Source organism: Erithacus rubecula (genome assembly GCF_903797595.1).
Source record: "Erithacus rubecula genome assembly, chromosome: 2".
NCBI lineage: Eukaryota > Metazoa > Chordata > Aves > Passeriformes > Muscicapidae > Erithacus > Erithacus rubecula.
Genome location: NC_136685.1, coordinates 61,392,928 through 61,415,854, shown reverse-complemented (window position 1 = coordinate 61,415,854; position 22,927 = coordinate 61,392,928). Strand labels below are relative to the sequence as shown.

The 22,927-nt window shown below is 40.8% G+C and overlaps 1 protein-coding gene across 1 annotated transcript; it reads right to left on the bottom strand.

Moving 5' to 3' along the window:
* Positions 1–5,333: 5,333 nt before the first annotated feature.
* Positions 5,334–22,563, bottom strand: LOC306798842 (p53 apoptosis effector related to PMP-22-like). Its single transcript, XM_079299165.1, has 3 exons — positions 21,417–22,563; positions 7,529–7,672; positions 5,334–7,277 (listed from the first exon to the last, which is right to left on the bottom strand). Exons 1-3 carry the CDS (start codon positions 21,619–21,621, stop codon positions 7,063–7,065), a joined length of 564 nt encoding a protein of 187 aa, XP_079155291.1. The 5' UTR covers positions 21,622–22,563; the 3' UTR covers positions 5,334–7,062.
* Positions 22,564–22,927: the final 364 nt, after the last annotated feature.

Sequence of the window (22,927 nt, the reverse complement as noted above, 5' to 3'; positions counted from 1 at the left end):
GTAATGGCAGAACATGTCATTTCAAGTCCACCACTGCAAAAAGAGCTTTAGCAAACAGTTCTTGTGTCCTTACTTGTCTTTACTGTATGATGGAGAAACAAAGAAGTTTGTTTTAACTTTCTTCTTCTCCTTTTTTTTCCCCACCCCAATGCTCCCTCATACTGGCCTTAATGCTCTCTAAGCATGCACTGCCACAGAGATGAGCAAGGCTCTGCTCCAGCCTGCTCACACAGCCAGGGTGAGGAGTGCTTCAAATCTGACTGCTGCATGGCTAGCTGAGAATAATTGTGCTTAGGCTGGGCAAAAGAAAGGAGGAACTTAAAGGATGCCCAAGACACCAGTGGGGATGACAGTAATCACCTCTTGTGGCAGTCACAAGAAATTAGGCAGCAGCTGAGACAGGAGCACAGGTTTGGAAGGCAGTCTGCTACTTGGTGAAGGATGGTTTGAAAGGTGTGGAGCAGACAAAATGCAAGTTTTTGTGTTTGAAACAAGAAGTTGTGCTGGAGGAAACTCTGCATTGTCATCTCTGAGTGACAATGCTGTCCCTGGATATTGCCAGGCAGTACCAGAAGTTTAGGTGCTCTTGTTTTCTGGCTAGTGATACATGCTGGATGGAAATCAGTGGCCAACCCTCAGACTGTTTTTCAGATCAGCCTCCTATGACAGATGGCAAAGCAGAGCTGGGATAAGATAATAACAAGATGATAAGCAATTTTCTCTGATAGCCAGAGACAGTATTTGGTGGCTCAGGAGGTCCTCACCTGTGCTGTGACTCAGGCCAAACCATAAAGTTTCACCTCTTTGTACTCATCCTCCTGTTACCTAATCCAGAGAGTATTTCTTGGTGTCAAAGCATCAGGCCTAACAACTATGAACATAAATAGGTGTGTCTGTTCCCTCCCTTTTTCTGCATATTACACGTGGGAGTATTTTAAGGAAGGTTGTAAATCTTGACACGGTGAATCCTTGATTTACAAAATTCTTGGGCTAACCACTGTGAGACTCCAAATCTCTAACCTTCCTCTGTCCCCACACAAAAACCTCTCAGATTAATAAAATGGCAATTTCAACTTGCTAGTAACTTGTTTGGGACTGTAGGCTAAAACAGAAGGAAACTTTCCACTCGGGTGGGCAACCATCCCATCCTGTCGTGAAGTCACCAGCCATGTCACACAAGGGCCAAACGAGTCCTTTGGGCTTCAGCCTTAAAAGCCCCTTCCCTGGGAGGCAGACATGATGGGCAACTCCTCCTTCTGGATGCTGCTCCATTCAGAAACCAGTGCCCAGAAGATTTGTTGATGCTACTGAAAAACTGCAAGGCAACACAGAGTACACACATGAAGGAGGGGTTTGCAAAGGCAATTTGGCTGCTAATCACCCCATGCTATTTTGCTGTCAGGACTGCAAGTAGATTTTGGGATACTGTTTTTGTACTGGACTGGGTTTTTCTCTTGAACCTCAGTTCTTGCTTCTCTATTCTTTTGAGAATTAATTCTGAAACAGCCTGAGAAAATCTCAGTTCTTCTAATTTTTCTAATGTCAGCAGGATTTTATTTCTTCAAGCCTTTTTATTTAAGAAGGGAAGGAGGGTTAAGGGACAAAAGCCTTGTTGCATTAATATTTTGTATAAGCTTCAGATATAAGCCTGGCAAGCACATGTGTGCTTGTCAAGACAGGGTGTAGTAAAATCAGGACAACTTATGGCAAAAGCAGTAAGGCTTTACAGAAGTCAGGTGAGAAGGATTTCATATGGGAAAATATAAGAATGAAAAACTGGAAATAATAGCACAGCCTCAACTGTGATTTATACAGCTTTGGTCCATCGTCATGCACACTGAGGATTTATGGATTAAATTGTGATACTATGGATGTATTCATATAAATAATTTATGTAATATTTTTCCTTAATTTTTCATATTTGCATTTTCCTTGTATGATGTTTTCCTGAGGACAAGGTTCTTGGACACTGGTTACTTTGTAAGAAATGGGGAGCTGGGCATGTAAGCCAGGTCTAAAGCCAATAATTAAATCTTCTGGGTTTACATTGTCTGTGGAAATCCTACAGACAACATCTGCCTCTCTGTTTGATCTACATTTGAACAATCAAGGGCAATTTAAAGTGCTTTATGATGGATACTCCGTGGATACCTAATATAATTTCCTTTCATTATGATACTAGAGTAGGTTTTTGCAAAACTGTTTTTACAAAAAAACAGATGGCTTGAGCAAACTAGGGCACAAGTAAAAGCATGTATCATAAAAGCTACCCAAGAGAGGACGACACTTTGATCTAATCTCACCACATCCATCTTAAACAGGAAAACTTTGCAAGTTTGAAATTTTGTAAGTTGTTCCTGTAAATTTTCTTCACTCCCAACAATCACATGCAAAATCCTATGATACATCCACTTTTTAACTTTGGTCATGAAAAATGAAAAGCAAAATTGAAAAAATAATCAGCGCATCATTTCACATGCAGGAAATCTGTGGAACTAACCACTGTGTCCAGATGGGTATATGAGCCCTAATATCAAGTCATTTAAGGAACCATCTATGAAAACAGCTCTGATGGCCCCCTCAGAACATCTGCAACCTTAGGGTTATTCAGGTGCCTGTTTGCATTTTGGCACTTAGCACTGAAAAATTTTTCAGATTAAATTGAAACCCAGACATTCCTATGCATCTGTGCCAAAGCAACAATTTTTTTTTCTTGAAAACAAAATGTCTGGTAAAAGCAGAATTTTGACAGTGTGGAAAAAGATAAAGGAAGACCTGACTGATTTAATGTCTCTTTCCCCACTATTATCAATCTTTTAAATCTCAGGTTGGAATTTCCAATTCCAACAATTCAGAAGGAACTCTTTGTTCAGATCACTATCCTTCTAACAAGATGGTTTAAATCAGAGTGTGAAAATGGGCCAGTCCCTTTTTCCTTATCATGAGCTTGGTTGTCTCATTCTTTTCTTAAATTTGTTTCTCTTCAGAACACCGAGAAATCCACTGGATATAGAAATGTGTGAGGAAGTGTTCCAAGAGATTGAATTATGAGAAGTAATAACTGTCATACAACTGAGATATGTCAAAAGAAAAGATGAATCTTTCCTATGTGATCATCTAAAAAATGTAATTTAATTATGATCCAAATTCTGTTAATCTTACACACATTGCATTGTCCTTTATTTTGGAAATGATATGTCATCTGTAACTCTTGTTTCTTACCTTATGCATGGAAGTTTCCTATTCCAGAACTAAACAGAGCTGCTGAATGGAGCATGCATTAGAGGTAATATTGATTCTGAATACATATAAGATAAAGGGTTTGTACTTCAATAATGAAATGTCACACTCAAGAAAATAAATTAATGTTTTGCAAGTGATGTCAATGGGGTCAAAACGTCAGTCTTGTCAGTAGTTCATACAACAAAATGTGCACAGCAAATACAATTGCAAACTAGATTGCATTTGAATTATTGATTAACCAGAATGTATTTTAAGACCAAGTGGCAGGTGCCTGAGAAACGTAAAGTGAAATGTGGACATATTTGCATAGAAAATTGAAAAGACTGAGAAGTTCAAGCTGTGGCAGAAACACCAGAAATGAAATTGAACATATTAACTTACCAGCAGGAAGTTCTCATTATTTCTTTTGTTTCAGCTTCTACCTGTAGGGCTGCTTGACGTTCCACTTCTTTTCAACACAATTTCTTCATTGCTTTTCAGCAGTGAAGTTGAATTAGATAAAACATGCTTGTTGGAGGATGTTTCCCCAATTCTCAATTTGACAGGAATAGCAGCAGTGCCTTTGGCAGTCATCTTTATTTCTGTTGTTGTAGCAGACCTAATGTTCCCAAGAGCTTCAGACATCTGTCCTTCACTGCTCTTTCTTTAGCATTGCTGTTGGGCACAATGAAACTTTAAGTCCTTTTTTGTGCAGCTCTTAGTGTTTCAGTGTCCTTTTCTCTTATAGACAAGACTTGGATTTCGAACCCTGGCTAACAAAGGTGAACAACTAAGATGTCTTCTCTTCATCTAACTTCTCTCTTCTTTTTGCTTGAAAATCCAAACTTTTTGATTGTGACTTAGCTCAAATCAATCTAACAACTTGCTTAGTTAACACTGTACTTGACCTTAAATTGTAGACTAATTTAACAATTTAGTTCAAAATCTAGCAACTGATGGTTAGTTAATAACCTAATAAATGGAGGCACATCCTTGGCTCCTGGATTCAGCTTCCTTTTCTGTCAGAAGTGATTATATTTGGCATGCTCCCCTGTTGCAGAAGTCACAGGAAACAACACTGGCATCTGTAAAACAGTTTTATCCTTCCTCTTGCTGTTTTTCTGCTGCAGGATTTAGGATGTGTTTTTCTAGGAATCTGTGTTGAACTGGCCTGGCATGACTGGAAGTAAACTACCCTAAAGGCAGGATTTCACTTGAGTAGTAATACCTGTGGTACTTCTGTTTGTTGGATACCCACCCACCTTGTTCTTTAAGGGAAAGCCTTTCCAGTGAGGACCTGAGACAGGGAGCCAGGCTACAACCCCTGATGTTATGCTGGGGTCAGCAAGTTTCTTGGTTCCTCCTCTTTCCCAGGAATGAAAAGCGGGAGTGGGAAATGGGGACTGGGGCTGGTCCTGCAGAGTCACCAGCCCTGTCATGGGTGAGACACATTTAGGGAGGAGGAGGAAGAGGAAAAGGGAAGAGAGGAGGTGGTGAAACTGCGAAAATCATCAAGGGAGAGGAGAGAGGAAGGGGGATGGTCACTGGTGATTTTCTTTGCTTTTTAATTAAGCTCTGCCATCTCATCAAGGTTGGAGTCACAATCCTAAACCTTGCTTTGTGCACCTTTCCCCAGCTCCAGGTATTTTGTCAGTGTCCAGCTATTGCAAAAAAAACTAGATATGAACAGTAGTTGCTTAAGTTTTCTTTAACTTCCTCAGGGGATTTGCCACACCTGTTGGAGCAAAAGCTCTGAGCAGGACCGTGCTGGTTTCCTGTGTGGTGAAGTGCGTTACCGTCCGTGCCAAAATGAGCTGCAGCACATCGTGGCACAGAGTCGTGTGTGTAGGCACCCAACACCATAAACCCATGAGCAAAGGGACCATCCATAAGTGTCCACTGTTCTCATGTGCTTGTGAGCAAGGCCTTGGGAGACAGCTAGCATAGGGCTGAAGAATAACACAAGCTGCAGTTGTGATGCTGGATGTCAAATTTCATCCAGCATACTCAGGTACTCCAAGGTGGTGCCTGAGAAGAGGAGGCTTTGGGGGTTTCCACAAGTCCCCACTCTCAATTGAGAACAAAAGTTAAGACTCATTTTTGAAACAATACATAGATACCATCTTTTATTAGGTGTAATAAGCATAATGAAAATATTAATGATAAGTTTTTTCTCCTGAATGGATAATATTACACAAATAATTGCAAGTCATTTTATACAAACTGTATTCTTAACTGTATTTCACTTTTTTTTCCAGCTAGGAAATATTTTTTAAAAGTATTTACATGTTCTTGTCTAATTATTCCTTGTTGCATATACTCTCCTTATTGTTTATACTCTCCCCATCTCTCACTCTTATTGATCAAAGTTAGGAGACATGCCATAAAAATGAATGGAGTTAATTGCTTAAAAAACACAACCAACCAAGCAGGCAAGCAAAAAACTTCAAACAACACAGGTGAAGCCCTGTGCCTTTATTAATTTTAGCTACCAAGAGGTTTTAACTAAAATTTTTTCCACCTCTAATTGGTTGAAACAAAAAACGCTTGGCAGGGCTTTTCATGGTACATATAGTTACAAAATTGCAGATGTGCTACAAACCAATAAACCACAGTAGTTCAGGATTTAGATGAGACTCCGTTTCCATATCACATATCCAATTTTTTTTCACTTAAGAGAATAAATGGAATGTTATAAATTTAGGTTTAACAAGGCAGAAACCAGCAGAGTCTTGAGTTTACTCCATTGCCTGCAGTTTATTGAGGCTTGAGGCACTGTGGAGTATAGAATTCTGGAAGATGTTTTATGATGTGATTTTCTCTATGAGAGCTTTAGTATGAGATGGTAATGGGAATTTATGCATTTTACAGTTACATATGACAGTATACACTTTCCACTTTTAAAATACTTAAGAACAAAAGGGATCTTTTAGCAACTGTATGATATTTACACTCACACTGCTCCAGCTCAACTCCCGAGGTGCAGGAAAATCATATCTGACCTTTCTACACTGGATAAAAAAGCTGGACCAGTATAACAGAGCATTTTAAACTCATAGGTTTTGATAAAGCAGAAAAAAAATCTCAGGACACCCAAGAAGAAAGTCACACCAGGAGCTTTATCAAACCAGATCTGCAGGTTGCAGGGGTGGCTTGAAATCTGCTCTGCCTCTACCCACTGTACTGGAACTAGTAATGGCACACCAGGATTCTTAAGGCTTTACTGGTATTCCTTGCCTACTCTTGAAATATTTAGAAATAAGTACATTCCACATGAATGAGGAAAACTCAAGATGCTGGCTCTGGTAGGAAGCTTTAATCCCTTCTTTACTCTCTCCTTATGGCTTAAGTGAATGAATAAAAAATAGAAGCAAAGCTACGGAGTGCTGGCTGACTAATTTACTACTTAGGTGGTCAGTAGGTAAATGTATTTGATATTTTGAAAATTATGCAAAATCTTCAGGTTAAAAATGATACATACAAAATGGCTCTTTTTTTGGTTGCTTTCCTTCAGGAAGATGATACATGTTGTTCTGTTTATTGCTAGTTTAGTGAATATTTCTGAATTTAATTACAATTGTGAATGTGTTTAAAATGCAATGGAATCCTCATAAACCCCATTCATGGGAATCAATGAGGAAAACCAAGGGGTTTTAACATTTGTGCTTTATTCAACCAACCCACATCAGATATGAAGATCCAAAATAGAGTAGCTAACTTTATTTCAGATGCCAGTGCCAAAGTTTCCAGCCTTTTCTCCTAACATCTGATGACAATATTTTGAAAAATGTAACTAGTCTGTCAGGTATCTCTGGAATATGAACATATTTTTCCTGGTGCTTATGGGGAAGAGTAAAAATATGTGGGCTTGACATTACCCAAGATCTGATCTTCATAGAGAGGAAGGCAGCAGAAGAAGAATCCCAAGCATATTTCCATAATGGCAGTGGTCCATCCAAAGCCATAGGCCCAGCTGAACATATTGATTCCTGTCATTTCAATTTCAGATGAGAACTTTACTGGATAAATGACCAGGCCCATGATGGAGAACACAGCTGAAGAAACAGGAGAAAATAAAAAAAAATTAAGACACAGCACCACTGCCTTTCTCCATAATCCCTGTAGCTAAAGCCATCCATGTTTTGGAGGATCTGAAAATTGATCCAGTGCCATGACAGACTTTGATTTTTCAGAGTGCTCAGCTGCACACAGGCAGCAACTCAGGTACAGAATCAGCTGAGGAAGATATCAGTTCTAGTATGGATATGTCTGCACAGACTAAGCTTGACTCCACCTGCTGCCTTACCAGCCACGAAGAGCAAGCCTCCGATGCCACGGATGAAGTTGAACCGCAGCGTGTCAATGGCAAATGCTATGATGGCCAGAGCAAAGCAGATGACAAGGAGCAGAAACCCAACCAGGTACGTGGCAGCAGCAGCTCTTCCCCAGGCTGAAATCAGACAGAGATACATTAGAAGGGAACAAAAACAAAAACAAAGGCTGGTTTTCTCTGCCTGATAATTAAAGGTTAATTTTAAAACCTGCGAAAAGAGGATTATCTCCCAAGAAAGAAATCATGGGACCTTTTTCTCCTCTTGTAGTTGAACATTTCAGTTCCACAAGAAATCATGCACTAAGTGCAGAGTGCCTAAAAATTCTGGCTTTGTCTTCTCATGCAGAATGAAATAGGGCTTTGGGTGTGAGCTTCCTGTTTAATTTTAACAATTAAGAATTAAGATAGAAGTGGCTTTAATGATGTAAAAGTGGGTACTGTCCTTCAATAGCAAATATTACCTCAGCAGATGCCACAAAACCAGCTTCCTTTTTGCACAGACAAGGAGAATTCAACTGTCCTTGGAACTAATACAAATCTTTCTTTGAAGCAAACTGTTTATAAAAGCACTACTGCTTTACATAAAGGTATGGAAATAGTCCATAAATGTCAAAATTTAGTGATTTCTATCTTTCAGCCTTAGTTTAACTCTGTGTCCTAAATGGAACTAAGGATTTGGAATCTCTTTTATAGGGAAATTGGATCTCTGAATTTGGTCCAAATTTAGAACCATTTCAATTCAGAAAGCTTATTCCAGATATTAATTCTTTAATTTTCAAATTACAAAATTTTATGTTATAACATGTTAAAGCAAAGCATATTGTATTAGTATAACAACTGGAAAAATAATATTTATTTAATATTTCAAGACTTGAGGAGCAACTGCTGCTCAAAGACATCAAAGTGTCTCTTCTTCTGGATGTAAAAAAGCCACTTTGACACATTTTAAATTGTGTAGTAAATTAAGTAAGCAATTGAAGTCTGCTAGGCACCTACAGACTTCATCCCCCCCATCCAGCCACCATGCCTTTGTCAAGGGTTGGCTTCTAACCAAATATATGCAACAGCAGTGCCAAAAAATTATCGCTGCCCAAACAACCCTGACAATAATTACAATTCAACTTAAATGCAGTGCATGCTGCTCAGTAAAAGTTCCCTCTGAAATTTAGTAAGTAGCCTATCAATTTGTTTGCTTTAAGCATGGAAGTAATAAAATGCAAAGTGTCCTGCCTTTCCCTGGATCAGAATCAGGTAAGCATGAAAGCAACTGTCCCCAGTGAGTGACAACTTGGTGCTCAATCTGTCTTTCCCCAGGGCCCACACCACCACTACTATTAGGCAAGAAAAATGAATCAAGGTTTTCCAACAATCCTCTTCTACCCCTCAGTCCATTAAAACCAATTTCCTTTTTGTTTGCTTCTCAACATTCTCCCTGGTTTATGATTCCTGCTCCATTCTATCACACTGTATCTTCAGTTTTAAACCACGTCCATTTTCTTTTTTATTCTACAATGTTTCTGTCTGCTTACAGGGCTTTTCAACTGGATTGTTTTCCCACTAAACAGACAGCTGCTTGAGAAGGCTGAAAGGGACAGCAAAAAAGGTTCTTACATCTTGTTTTCTAGCCCATTTTTAGCTCAAACTCTTCTCTCTAGGAATTTACAGGGTGCTCAGAGGTAGAGTTTGCAGTGTGGAGACACAGCAAGAAGGGACAGCACCTCAGACAGAGTATCAGAAGAAACTGTCAAGAAGAGGAATTTCTTATACTGCTCAATATAACCCACTGAAGAAGTTCCTATTCCCAGTCTCTCTGTTTACCCCTTTAAAACAGCAAGAAAAGCAGCCATAAGAGAGGTTTGTCAGCCATGGTGACCTCACTGCTCTTGGATACAAGAGTTCTGGATACATCTGGCAAAAGAGTGAAATGACAAGAACATCTAGAGGTGATGTTTTTTCTTAGGTGCACAAATACTTGTGGTTAGATACAAAATTCTTAGGCAAAGGAGCAGACTCAGAGCACAGCTGCCTGTCCAGCAAGTTCAGAGACACCAGGAGTCCTGGGGATTCCACCTCCCCCTCTGCCAAATCTCATCCTTGCTTTCCAAGAGCAGCTGATGGTGGAGCACCAAGCCCTGGGGTGGGAGCAGCACCTGGACTGGGGGCTCGGGGAGCTGTGCCTGGCACCTTGCCCGTGCCAGCACCTCCCTCCTGTGCCAGGCTCACACAGGTGTTTTCCTGAAGTGGTGTTCCAAATGCTGTGACTGCATGGAACCAGATGGGGTGCACGCCCAGCCTGCCGGGCTCTGGCTATGGGCAAGAAGGAACATGCTTGTTGCAGGATGCTTGCACCATTTGGAGGCATTGCTCAATCACCTAACAGCCAATTCTGTGTCTCTCAGTTCTACAAAAGAGAAAAAAAAAATCCTCAGCATTGGAAGAAAAACAATACACAGCTCCAAGGCAGTAGAGCCTATGGAAGAGTGAGTCTCTACAGGGTTTTTTTTTTAAGTATTCTGAGTTCATCTGTGCTTTACAAAAATCAGCAGCTATCAGTAGTCCAGGATCACAGTGTGTAAACACCTTTCTAGAGTAAAAGGTAACAAAGGCTTTGTGCAACAATAATTGCAACTGTTTCTGTATTTGAGATGCTTATTTTATCTTGTGCCAGCAAGGAGTACTAGAGTAGCTTAGCTCTTTATGAATACAACTAAGACTTAGAATATCTTAAAAATGGCAGAATTAGAAGAATTAGAATTAAATTGGTAAAAAAAAAAAAACAACGCTGACAAGTGGTGAATTTGGTTCCAAACATTTTCTTATCTTCCAATGTTGTGGGGGTTTTTGTCTTTAACATTTAGTAAAAATATGAATAAATTATTTTATCTGCTAAGCTTTGAACCTCAGGCCAAAGAATCATCACAGGCACAACACCAATTCAGTGTATTCTTGACTGCAATATGAGGGCAATTAAAAAATGAAAGGGGTCAGTCCACCTGTCACCAAATCAAAAATTGAAATAAATGGAGAAGCAGGTTAAAGGATATCAAACCAAGTTTATAAAAATATTTGGGAGTTTTTGAGATCTATTTTCTCAGGCCCAAAAATGGCAGTGGTATTTTGGCTGTTTGAGAGTTAAAATGTGCTTTATACAAAAAGAAAAAAACACTTATGTTTATACAAAAGTGTCCTTGAATACCAGCAGCATCCTGTAATGCTTTGGTGCCAGTCCCTTTCAGCCCCTCCATCAGCTGAAAGAACACCAGTGAACACTATGGAAGGGCTTGTGGGCAGCTACACACCAGCCTCTCTTCAAAACTCCTTCTAAATGACAATTTTCTGAGCAATTTGATCTTAAACAGGACACTGCTATCCCAAACAGACATACAATGATTTGTGAGAGTCTGGGCTATCCAAAATGAATACAGCAATATGTGACTACTTGAAAAGGAAAATCAGTGCCTGACTCTATAACTCCTTGCTGTTTGGGAAGACCCCTGAGCTAATTTAGGGACTAGAAAGAGCCCTCCATGCTAGGACAGAGCTCATATCTTATGAGCTACAGTATTAGTTGAGACAGAATTCAATAATAATGCAGATTTATTACTCTGCTATTAAAACTAACTAGTTTGGAGGCAGCATGACTACTTCTTGTATTGCACCATATAAACACATTCTGTTTATCCTATATCTGGCTGCAGCCATAGGGAAGCTGATGGACTTAATTAGACATCCAGGACTAAGAATATCTCCAGTTTCCTGCCTTCCTGATTTTACTCCCTCACACATTTTACAGTTTATGAAAGTGTAAACACTGTTTGTGCGTCACACAAGAAGAAACAAACTTTCTTTCTCGGAAGTAAGTTCAGCCAAAACTTTGAACCACCAAACCTAATATTTCCTCAGCCTGCCATCTTTCATGCTTCAAATGATGCCTTCAAAAAAAGGGCTGTTGTGTCTTGAAATAGCATATGATCTCTACTTCCTCCATGACAAATACTAATGCCTATGTTCCTGGTGTATGTGTTTCAAAACATGGGAAAACATTCCCTAAGTACTCTCATATTTTTCTTGATCTGGTACTCCCACACCACATAAACTGCTTAGTCTTTCCTTGGGTGATATTTTCTGAAAGCTAAACCAAGAGAGTTCAGAAGTACTGCTTCTTGTATAATCAATAAGAATATACTTCTCCAAATTTTCATCTTGGCTTGAAGCTAAATACAGAACTATTATTGGAAAGAAAAGACAAAAATATTTATTGCCAGCTCAAAGACACCAACAGTTATCTAGAGGCTCTTGCTGACTGATCATTTTCACACCACAGTGAATTGTTCAGAGATTTGAGGAAGGGTAGCTTTAACTCACAAGAACCAGGGAGGGGTGAAAGAAAATGTAACAGACTAATATTTTGCTCTGCTATCCTCCATACCACCTAGGGAAAGAAACATAAACCCTGCAGTTCTAGCTGCAGAGAGTTTCTTAGGAGAACTAAAATCTGCAGTGGTAGCAATTCAAATCTGTGTTGTATGTAATGAGAATGTTTCTAGGCTGAGTTTGCAGAGCTCAACCTGTTTAACATCTCCCTGATTAAAGGGAAAGAGTATTATTTTGGAAACAAAGCTGAACTCACTGGAGTTTCTCAACCTGGCGTTCTTTGTCAGGGTGTGGCGAACACTGCAGAGCACATGTTCACTTTGAAAAGGAACTGCTTTGGCCAGCTTTTACCCATTTCCCTTTGGTTTGCTATCCTCAAGGGAGTTTCTGTGTGAAAGTGCACATGTTTGCTGCAGAACTCATGTTCCCTTAGCATGACTCTAAAGGTGGTCCATCAGGCCCATCAGCCCACATCTCTACCAGCTGAGGGGTTACAAGCTGCTGGTCATGCACCCCACTGTCATCAGGACTCTGGATTTCCTGTGTTACCTCTGCAACACAGTGAAAACCCTGTCTTCTGGAAATACTGACCCTGCAACATGCCATCCATGGGGAATTTCTGTGCTCTTTCTGGAAACAATACACACTGCAATCTCTGCAATTGTTTGCTGACCACATGAGCTGGCATTGAAATACCACTACACACATATTTGCATACAGGCAAGAAATACATACAAATCAGAAACTATCAAAAGCAGCTTCTTATGAATAAACTGCACATGTAGACTGAAAGCCATTGACTGAAAATATTTCAAAGGAAGTTTGTACAAATGAGAAAAAAATCACATATTACTCATGGATAATTCATGAACTGAATAAAACAAGAAAAATAATATCAAAGGTATGATTGGATATGTACTGTTTTCTGAGTTTCCCCATTGTATCTGGATCATTCTTAAAAGAACTTCATTCTCTATATATCTTTTGTATGAGTAGTCAATACTGGAGGTTTTTCTTTGGATTTTTTTGTGTGAATTTATATCTTTTGCAGCAGAATACAGAATTTTTAGTCTTTCTATATGGCATCTTCTTTGATAACTCTCTTCTTTTACCTCCAGCATTGCTTTTTTAGAGTTCATTGGCTGTTAATATTGATTTCTTGTTTAATAACAGAATATTATCTCATAAAGGTAATTTTTGTGTGAGCCAGAACCAGCTTTTAGCTTGCCACCATTTAAAAGACAAGCATGGAAACAGAGAATGGCCTATTTGGGTTCATACTAGGATAATGTCATTGGCAAAATTTCTCAATGGTTAGTAACACGTCCCATATAAATGAGAAAAAAAATATGATTTAAGGACAATTACCCCATAATAATGATTATAAATTACAACTCTGAGAAAAATAGGCTCTGATAGTTTTCTATCAATAAAACTCAGCATATATTAGCAGAAGGCAGTGTTTTGTCCATAGCTGCATGTTAAAGTGATAGTTCAGTGTGGCTTGGTGGGCTTCAATTCCTTTAAAGAAAAAGCCTATTAATTCCTCCCCACTGACTTCACCCACAAACAAACACAGGCAAAACCTTTATGTAATCTGCAACCCTCCTTTCTTACTGAGGAAAGCAATTAAACTTAGAAGCTATTCTGACTTGAATTTGAGGGGAGGAGCAGCTACGTCTTGAGGGAGTGGTTCAAATTCATCTCATCATAAGCTCAGGCATGTACAAGCTTGATTTAGAAGCTGGCTTCTGCAAATCTTGGATTAATGAGGGCTGGTCCCCCATGCTTACTTAATGCTGGGAAGGCAGAAGGGGCAGAGGGTGTAGAGCCATCATCAAAGGGAGCACCAAGGGAGTAAATTAGCTATTAAATATAATGCACACACAGTGCCTCAAAATTAAAGGTTTGCTCATGAGAGAGTCAGGGAGTACCCCTATCTCACATTATCTTCAGAAGCAGTTGCACACACAGAAAATCTCAGGATTAAAGCTCAGCCTCATACACTTCAATGTTATAAAATTTTTCCTTCTATTTTTGTCCTGTTTATTTTAAATTAAAGGAGGACTACTTATACTTGGATGTGTACATGGGGTTTGGGAGGTTCAGGTAAATAAAACAGGTAAGGTATTGATTAATCAGTTCATTTACATAAGCTCAGTTAATAAGAATAGCAAGATGTACCAGCTCCCTAATTACCCCTGAGTGGGTTGAAATACTTAATGTGAATTAAACAGCATCAATTTCCATCATAACACAGGCTATGAACTAGGACTTTTAATCAAAACAGTAGAGTGGAACCTTTGCAAAAAATTCTTTTCAACTTTTATAATCCCAGAGCCTTTTGGGACTGATGAACACTGAATTTACATCTTATTTTCATGAGCACCAAGAATGGTTGTCACTCTTGATCTGCAGTTTTCATGCTGTGAGCAAACTTTGTTCTTAAACCTTGATGAAAATCACGTTTTGCACAAGGGAATTTCCCACTAACAGACAGCAGCTGTGAACCTGGATCTGATTTTCTGGTAGAAGCAAAATTTTACTATTTGCAAAATAAAACTCCAGCATATAATCAGAAGTCATGCTTTGTGCTCATAAAAATATATTGAATTTATTTACTCTTCTTGTTAATGAAACAGCTTTTACAATGCATCTTGAAATCTGAAATCAAGAAATTGTCCCTCACTGCTTACTGCTGATGAGGTTTTTAAATGAACTACACAGAGACTTCCTATTTTTTGGGACCTGATTTGGGCACAGCATGCATATGTCAGCACAGTAGGTGACATTAGATGTATTCAATTTCAGATTAGTCATTCAGCAGGACTGAAGTGAAGTGTATTTCAGTACTAGTAGAAGGAAGCCAGATACCACTGGAACACAGAATAGTGTCAGCACTCCACAAGGTACTTTTAGTTCCTGGGAATTTCTGAGCAGTGAGTTGTTTTGTAGTGGTACATAACAAAGTAGAAATATGGCATTTTAATGCTTGCTGAGTCAGTGTGTTTGAGGTGTCTCAGAACAGCACAAACTGCCAGTGAGAAGCGATACAGAAATATGAAAAAATGTTCTGAGAGTTTTGTTTCTTTTGCTGTGTAACACCTTCCCACTTAAATAATCTGTCTAAACCTACAGTGGAATTTGAAATGCATCTTGCAGCCCTTATCACTGTTCAGACTATGGAGATTTTATTATATGTTATGTGTATATATACATTATGGAGATGTTATAGCCATGCTGAATCAGATTACCTCAATAAACTAGAGGAACAGATGAGGTGAAGAGGATTGAGAGTTTGGCCACAAGTTTCCACATTCTGTCAGCAGAGATGCCTCCTGTGTAAGAGAAAGAAATCCTCTCTCCAGTACTTCAGCACCTGAAAATGCAAAGTGTTGAGGATCTTCTCAAAATCCTCAGCACCGGCAGTTCATGTCTCCTGCTAGGCAGATGAGAATGTTTCCCATGACTACTATTTTTCCACATAATCTAACCATAATTATTAAGGGAAGGCTGGATAATAAACAGTGGGATTACATGTGCAATTGCTCTCTGGAGATTTAATTGCTCAAGAGCATTGCTATTATTTAGAAAAGAATCTGATTAAATTCATCTGCCACTGAAACTATATAAGTACAAACTCTTAAAGTAAAAGGGAAAGCATGCTAGCAATTCCAGATAAGGAATAAAAATTGCCATGGCAATTAAATGCTCTGGCCTTGATTCCTTTCTCTTATACCTATTTAGAAACAATGGATTGTCTCTTATAAGCTGGGGAAAAATCAAATTTTTTCTTTCCTTCTTGCATCATTCCTTACAAACACTGTTGTGATTTTTTCATTAGCTACACATTTGAGATGTATTTTTTCTCATTCTAAGCTTTGTATAATTATTGAGTATTCTACGTTATTCAGTAACTGATCTTGTAATCTCATTTCTCACTGGTTAGTCCCAGGTAAAATTACACTTTAAGGAGAATGATGTCTTAGGAAATTATATGCTTCTCTACAGACTGTCATTAAAACTACAGACAATCACTTAATATGAACATAACCATTTTAAGCTACAGTACAGCAGGAACAGCAGCAGCCTTTCGTTTTCAGTTCACCCTGTGTCAGAGGTTTGCCCTTAAATCCAGTCCATGCACAGAGCAGAGCTGGGCTCCACCTTGGGCTCTCCCATGGGCTTCCTTGAACTGGTCAGAAACCTCCCCAGCCTCTTCCCCAGCTGCAAAGACACTTCTGCAAATCTACTTGGATTTTACCAAATTCTGAAAGCTGTTAAGTGCAGAATCTTGACTTCAGGAAAAATCGGCAGTAAAGTTCCAGTGACTTGAGCTGGTCCCTACTTCAAAAGCACAGTTACTTGTTCACTTCATTTCTGTTTTGATGTACAGACATCCTCAAATGCCAGGGAGCCACTGGGACATCGTTTGTCCTCCATCTGCTGCATCCCACCCTGTCCCTCTGGAAATATCCTTGTGTCACTCTGCTCAGGGTGCTTGCTTTATCTGGGGGCAAGTAAAGGCTTCCCCATGCTGGAATTTGGTGCTGGCTGCAAGATGTGATGGGAATGTGGGGAAAGGAGAAAGAGTTTTAAGTAGGGAGTTTAGCAATGGGAAAATTTGGTGCCTGGTCTGTCCTGTGCCCCGGGTGTGATGAGTGGTGGTAGAAGGTAATTTTCCAGAGGGAGAGCTGTGCGGCCAGCAGTGCAAGGCCAGTGGTAGGTGTAATATCCAGAGAGGGACTTTGGAAACTGACCCCAACCACACTGTGTAACCTTGATGTTGTATCCTTACTAGGGGTTTTTTAGTAAGTGATTTCCATTTTGCTCTTCCTCCAGGATCATAAATGGTGTTTCACTGTAACAAAAGATTCCCCAGAAACAAAAGCCCTGAAACAGACAGAGGCAGGGGGGGGGAATCTAGTCATCAAAGGAAATGCAGAATATTTATTTTCTTAAAAGGATATTATTTCACAACATTTCCTTCTTTCACTTGTCCTGTAGCCATACTTATCTGCTGTCATATTTGAAGTAGTTTTTGTTCATTATAATCATGCTATACTAACCTTCTTATCTTGTAGTGTTGCATTCATATTCATAGACCAAAATAAAACTGGACACCTAGAACGTAGTTGCCCACTATTTGCCTGGAAGACAAGCTGTACAAAGGTGTCCTTTCCAGATGGCAAAATCATTCAACCCTCCACTAATCTCCACAGCCACAAACCTCTCCACACAGCCCAGGAAAAAGCTATGATAGAATATTACAATGTGAAAATAACTGAAGATGTGAGTTCCACTTTCCATATGGAAATGACTTTTCCTGATTTTTCCCCCCAAGATCTCTGTTTGCACTATGCAAATGAGATGATCTCTTCAACATACATTTAGAGCTTTAAAAATTCAGTTGTTTTGATGGCAGAAGCTGCAAATGGAAGAACTGCAAATCTAGGTGGAAGATAAGACAGGACAAGTGTAGTCACCAGTTTTTCACCCTTTGTGCATCACATTCAGACTAATAAAATCAGTTGTTTCCCCCCACATTATTCATGTTTATTATGTATTTACCTACACATGCTTAAACATCTTCAAAGCCTGCAGTGGAATAAATTATGTACTGAAGAAGTGTCTCAGGTCTGCAAGACACACCTTGTTCAAGACAGGTAATATAGACAAAGAACAGGAAAAACAAAGGAGTGCTGTGCCAGCATCATGATGGGCTTTAACCTGTGCATTTTCTTTGTAAGCTCAGCCATGTCTCACAGAGATACATTCCATATTGCTCATTATCTATCAAAAAAGACTTAATCTCTCTTTGTATGTGTTTAAGTATGCCATAAGATTGAGAACTTTGTTTCTTCAAGTGCAAGAACAATGAGGAGCAAGAGCAATGAATCTCACAGTCCCTCATCCCAAATTCCATACATTCTGAGTAAGTGCCCTAATGCACTGGATACTTTTTCCTAGAAAGTTCTATTTATTTGAACTAAATATGCTTGAAAAGCAACAGTCTTTGACAAAGTCTACATGAGTGTTGTATGTTTAAAGTAGATGATCTGAAGTCTCAGAGAAGATAACAGAGTGTATAAACTCTTCATATTCTCACTTTCCACAGAGCTCAGGAACTTTGCAAGACCACAGGTGAGCAGATGCTTTTACAGAAGATAAGAGCACCAGTGGAGCTACTCCACCCCCTTTTCAAAGAAAAAAAAAAAAAAGGAAAAAGAAAAAAAAATCAAAACCTCCAAACTCCACTGATACAGTCAATTAAGTATTCAATCTTCTTCCTTTCCAATGTAATCATCCTCAGTGAGTTGGGTTTCTGCTTTCCAACTGTATAAACATATCTTAAGTCAAACAGCCGAGATTCAAGGGGAATTATAAACATTGCACGTGCAGAATTTGATTTGAATTTGCACATTATAATTAACAACTAGCAAGGATGTTGCAATTATATCTAATTATGATAGGACAAAGATGACTGTAGTGGATTAAGATAACTACACTGTCCAAGTCATGTTGACAATACTTGCTGGCAGCTGCTGGGATACACATATGTATCATGTCTATCAGTGAAACCACCCCTGCAGGAGGGCCAAATTTCAGAACCTTCTCAGCCAGCACGAGATTAGACAGGGAAGCTGAGAGTAAAGGTCAAAAGAAACAAGATGGACACTGTGGAACAGAGCGGGGAGAAGAGATCTCATCTTAGGAAGGCTGGAAAACATTTCTGTCCTTTACATTTACATCACGTCTTTGTGCTCAGGAAGGCGTGTAATTACACTTTGTTTAACCAGTTGTTTAACCAGCACTGTGTTTAGCTTGGCACAAAGTTAAACATCCCACAGAACATGATGCTGAATGCTTGTTTTCCATGACCTTTCTGGAGCACAGTAGGTAAATGTAATCCCAGAATTACTGAAACTCTCTCTTTCATCACTAAGGCATGTACGATCAGGCTCAACACAAGACCTGGATGCTCATGAGTGAGATACTCTCATGGGCTGGTCTTTTGGGTGGAATCCAAGAGCAGCATCAGCTGCCCTTGCCCTGCATGAGAAAAGGTGGGAGTCACAAAAGAAAAATCCCAACCTTACATCACTGAGCAAGATAAAATGAACAGGATTGGATCTGAGTGCATCCCACCTCTGGAGAGAATGGGTCTGAGGGAAAGGTCTGGAAAGGATCAGGGCAGTGACATGAGTTTGCAGCCACAACAGTCAGGCCTACAGTCCTCTCCTGGGTCTTCTGGGATAACTCACCCCCCTCCATGAAGGGGAAGATCTGCATTTTAATAGCAAAACCTGGCAAAGGCAGAAGCCTGGCAGCATAGCCCACTCTCACCTGGCCTTTGCATACCTTATTTCATACAGCCTTCACATATTCTCCCACTGGCTAGGTGACTCCATTGTGCCAGACATACTCAGGAAATTTTGTCCAGGAGGATTTTGAGGATTTGCTTAGGCTTTCTGGGTATTTAATCACCTTGAAGAGTTCAAATGATAGATGCACACCTACTGAGGGCATAATGCAGTCATGCAGCTCATGAACAGCATTTCTACTGCTTTCAGAAGTATCAGTGGACTTCCCAATGTACCTGCTGGATAATGCTCTCCATGTGAGTACCAAATTCACAATGTTTGTGTTAAAAGTGCTGGACTTAATGTGGATGTGATTCATGATAATCTCAGACATTGCAGTACAGTCCACACAGAGGATGGCCTCTCTGGTTTGTCTGCAGATGCTGTCCAGTTTCCAGGGAAACTGTGCATACAGCTGCAGAATTTAAAGCTAACAGAGTGAGGCAGGATAAGGAAGGAAGTGAAAAGCCAAACATCTATCTAGATCCCAGAAGTAAGGATAAATTTCTCTTGTATTATCAAGAGAAGCAAGGTGAAACATCTGGGTGTTTTCTGTCCAGTTAAAGCTGGCATTCGTGGCATTCTCCAGGGCCTAACCTGGAGATCAAGAAGAGGGCTCGCTTTTCAGGAAACTTAGGAGGAGACTCAGGACTGAGAAGCCCTCTACTAAGCATCATGTTCTTTCCCCTTCCCTCAAGTGCCATGTAGCAGAGGCCAATTTGCTGGCTTGATTTACGTCCAGCCACAGAGCTGATGCTGGAGCCCTGAGAGCAGCACTGGATGGTGATGCTCAGTGGAGCTGGTCATGCCTGGAGCTCCACACTCACAGAGCCTGCTGCAATTGACTCATTGCAGCTGAATTTTGTGCATAGAAGGTAAGGTTTCATGACATACAATAAACCTTCAGGAGCAATTTTGAAGTGCTGGAACAAATGGTCTAGGAGATTGCTTCAGCAAGTGCTTTTACTCTTATTTTTAACAAGAGGTGAGATTCTGAGCCCTAGAGAAAAGGTTTTTCTTTGTAATTTGAATGAGCATAAATTGTAAGAACTCTTAAATTTCCTTTCCAGCTCAAGCTAACAGCCCTCATTCAGAGTTACTTGTTTCAAACCATGGCCAATAGCAAATACACATAAAATAAAAAAGAAAACAGAAATAAAAATAAACAGAAAAATTAAAAATAAACAGAGCACATGCTGAGTGACCCTACTCTTGGGCTATTCTCCCACACTTGTATTTTTTGTCTTTTCAAGAAGAAGATTGCACGTGGGTCAACATGTTTAATAGCATACTTCACCAAATCTTAGTACGAACAAGAAACCCTTCCATCTTTTAGAGCTTTCTTTCATAATCACAAGGAGACTCTTTCACACGACCCACCTACCAGAGCAGTTTCAGGGCAGCATTCTGCAGCCTGACACTCCCTGGGAATATCTTGCTACCATCTTCCATTTTTACCTCCCTTTTTCTGGCACTCAGACCTGCTTGTCACACTAATGCCAGGCTTACCCACCCAACGTTTGGATGTTTGGTCACCGGTAGCCACTAAGTTTTGAAAAGCAGTGATTAGTGAGAAGAGGTTACAGCTTCTTCTGAGAGAGGAAGAAAATCCCGTGTTATTTTCTGCACCAGTACAATACCATGCGTGGGTTTTTATGCATTGTGTAATAGTCTAGGTTCTATTCTGCACAGGGATGTGAGGGCATTTCATTTCCTCACCCAGTTAGTCAAAAGCCTTGGTGCATTTAGTGACAGTCGCTATTGCCCGTGGCCTCATACAGATGTGCCAGGTGTTGGGTGATGGAGTCGGGACACCTGCGGGAAGGTGTCCTGTGATCCTGGGAAGGTGTCCCGGGGAATGTGACCCTGGGAAGGTGTCCCAGGGGATGTGACCCTGGGAAGGTGTTCTGGGGAATGTGACCCTGGGAAGATGTCCTGGGGATGTGACCCTGGGAAGGTGTCCCGGGGAATGTGACCCTGGGAAGGTGTTCTGGGGAATGTGACCCTGGGAAGATGTCCTGGGGATGTGACCCTGGGAAGGTGTCCCGGGGAATGTGACCCTGGGAAGGTGTTCTGGGGAATGTGACCCTCCCGCGCCTGCTCCCCAGCCCCGGGGCGCTTACCGTAGCCCATGAGGGACTCGCAGCTCCATTCCCCGCCCAGCCTCCGGCAGTTCTGCCATAGCGACGCTTGCTGCACATAGGGCAAGGTCTGCGACTCCAGCCAGCCCCTGCCCGCCAGGGCGATGATCCCGAAGATGACTCCGATGCCCAGGAGCAGGGGCAGGATCCACCTGCAGCGGGTGTAGTCGAGGCCGTACTTCACCATGGCTCAGGGCAGTGCTGGCAGGACGGGCCGGGGTGCCGGGCCGGGACAGGCGATGGCGCCTCTGCAGCTCCCGAAGGGCCGTGCCGGCCTGCGAACACCTGAGCAGTGCTGGAGAAAAGCTTTTCAGCCGGGACAGACACGGCAGGCAGGGAGGGAGGGAGGACAGGAGCTCCACCTAGGTTGGGATGAGTAAGAGCTGCTCTGAGCAATAACCAGTTGAGCTGGGAAGAAGCTTCGAGGCTGGGTTTATCTGTGAGATCTTCTCTGCCCTGCTGACTAGGTAACAAAACGGGAGATGTTTACCCTCAGCATTTAACACTTTCCTTCCTGCATCCCCACCAGCAGCTGTGCTTACACCTTCTTATCCTCCAAGGGATTTGCATTATGGCAGGAGAAAGCAGAGACAAGAGGAAACTGTTTGCATGACATGCTGGACAATTCTGAAACTTGCCATCTGGAGACTGTAAGCTGCCTTTCTAGGACTCCACTTAAAAACAAAATTATGCCTTATTTTTTACAATTCAAGAAATTCCCATAGCTGTTATAAAGCTAAGGAATAAAGAATGTCACTGTCCTCTCTTCCCCTTCTGGAGCACAGGTACAGAGGAAAAGAAAAATACAGTATTATCTGGATGCAGCCTTGTTGGGATAACAAAACCCGAATTCTGCTGTGACTGAGCCCCACAGGCACTCCCTGAGTGTGGATCAGGCTGTACAGGCACTGCCAGGGGCCTGTCAGAGCCTGTCTGTAAAGAGTGCAAGGCAGAGACAAGCCATCCCCTCCGCATGCCTGGGAGGACACCAGCCCAGTGCAGGCAGAGTTTGCAGTCTGTGGGCTCACAGGTGATATTGCTGTGCTCCCTGCACTCTCCCTTTGAGCTACACGTGCTACAACCTGGTATTTTGGTAGGGCCCTATTGCATTTACATCTGGAAGCAGCTGCAGCCCTTGATCAAAGCCGGTTTGTGTGAAACACAGTTAATCCCAGAGGATGCAAAGTATCCTTTGCTCCCATGGTGGATTTTGTCAGGTGGGGCTGCATCCAAGTACTGACCTCACTTACTCAAATAAATTTGTGATTGTATTGCAGCTCTCATGCTGCATGAACTGTTTGTGAACTGAAAACTCCACGGCATTTTTCTGAATTAATATTCATAAATCTGTAATGGCTTAAATCATAGAAATTAATAATTTACATTGCTCTGATATGATGTGCCTGACAAGGCATTGAGCTCACAGAGAACCAAACAGGAGTATCCACAGCAATGAGCTGCAGCGCAGTGAATAAGTAGTAACTCCACAAAAA

Excerpts from the sequence above, each read along its gene's own strand:
- LOC306798842 (XM_079299165.1), bottom strand. The coding sequence starts at position 21,621 with ATGGTGAAGTACGGCCTCGACTACACCCGCTGCAGGTGGATCCTGCCC. Across the intron at positions 7,673-21,416 it reads CGAGTCCCTCATGGGCTACG|CCTGGGGAAGAGCTGCTGCT; the intron begins GTAAGCGCCCCG and ends GTCTGATTTCAG. Across the intron at positions 7,278-7,528 it reads AGGCTTGCTCTTCGTGGCTG|CTGTGTTCTCCATCATGGGC; the intron begins GTAAGGCAGCAG and ends CTGTTTCTTCAG.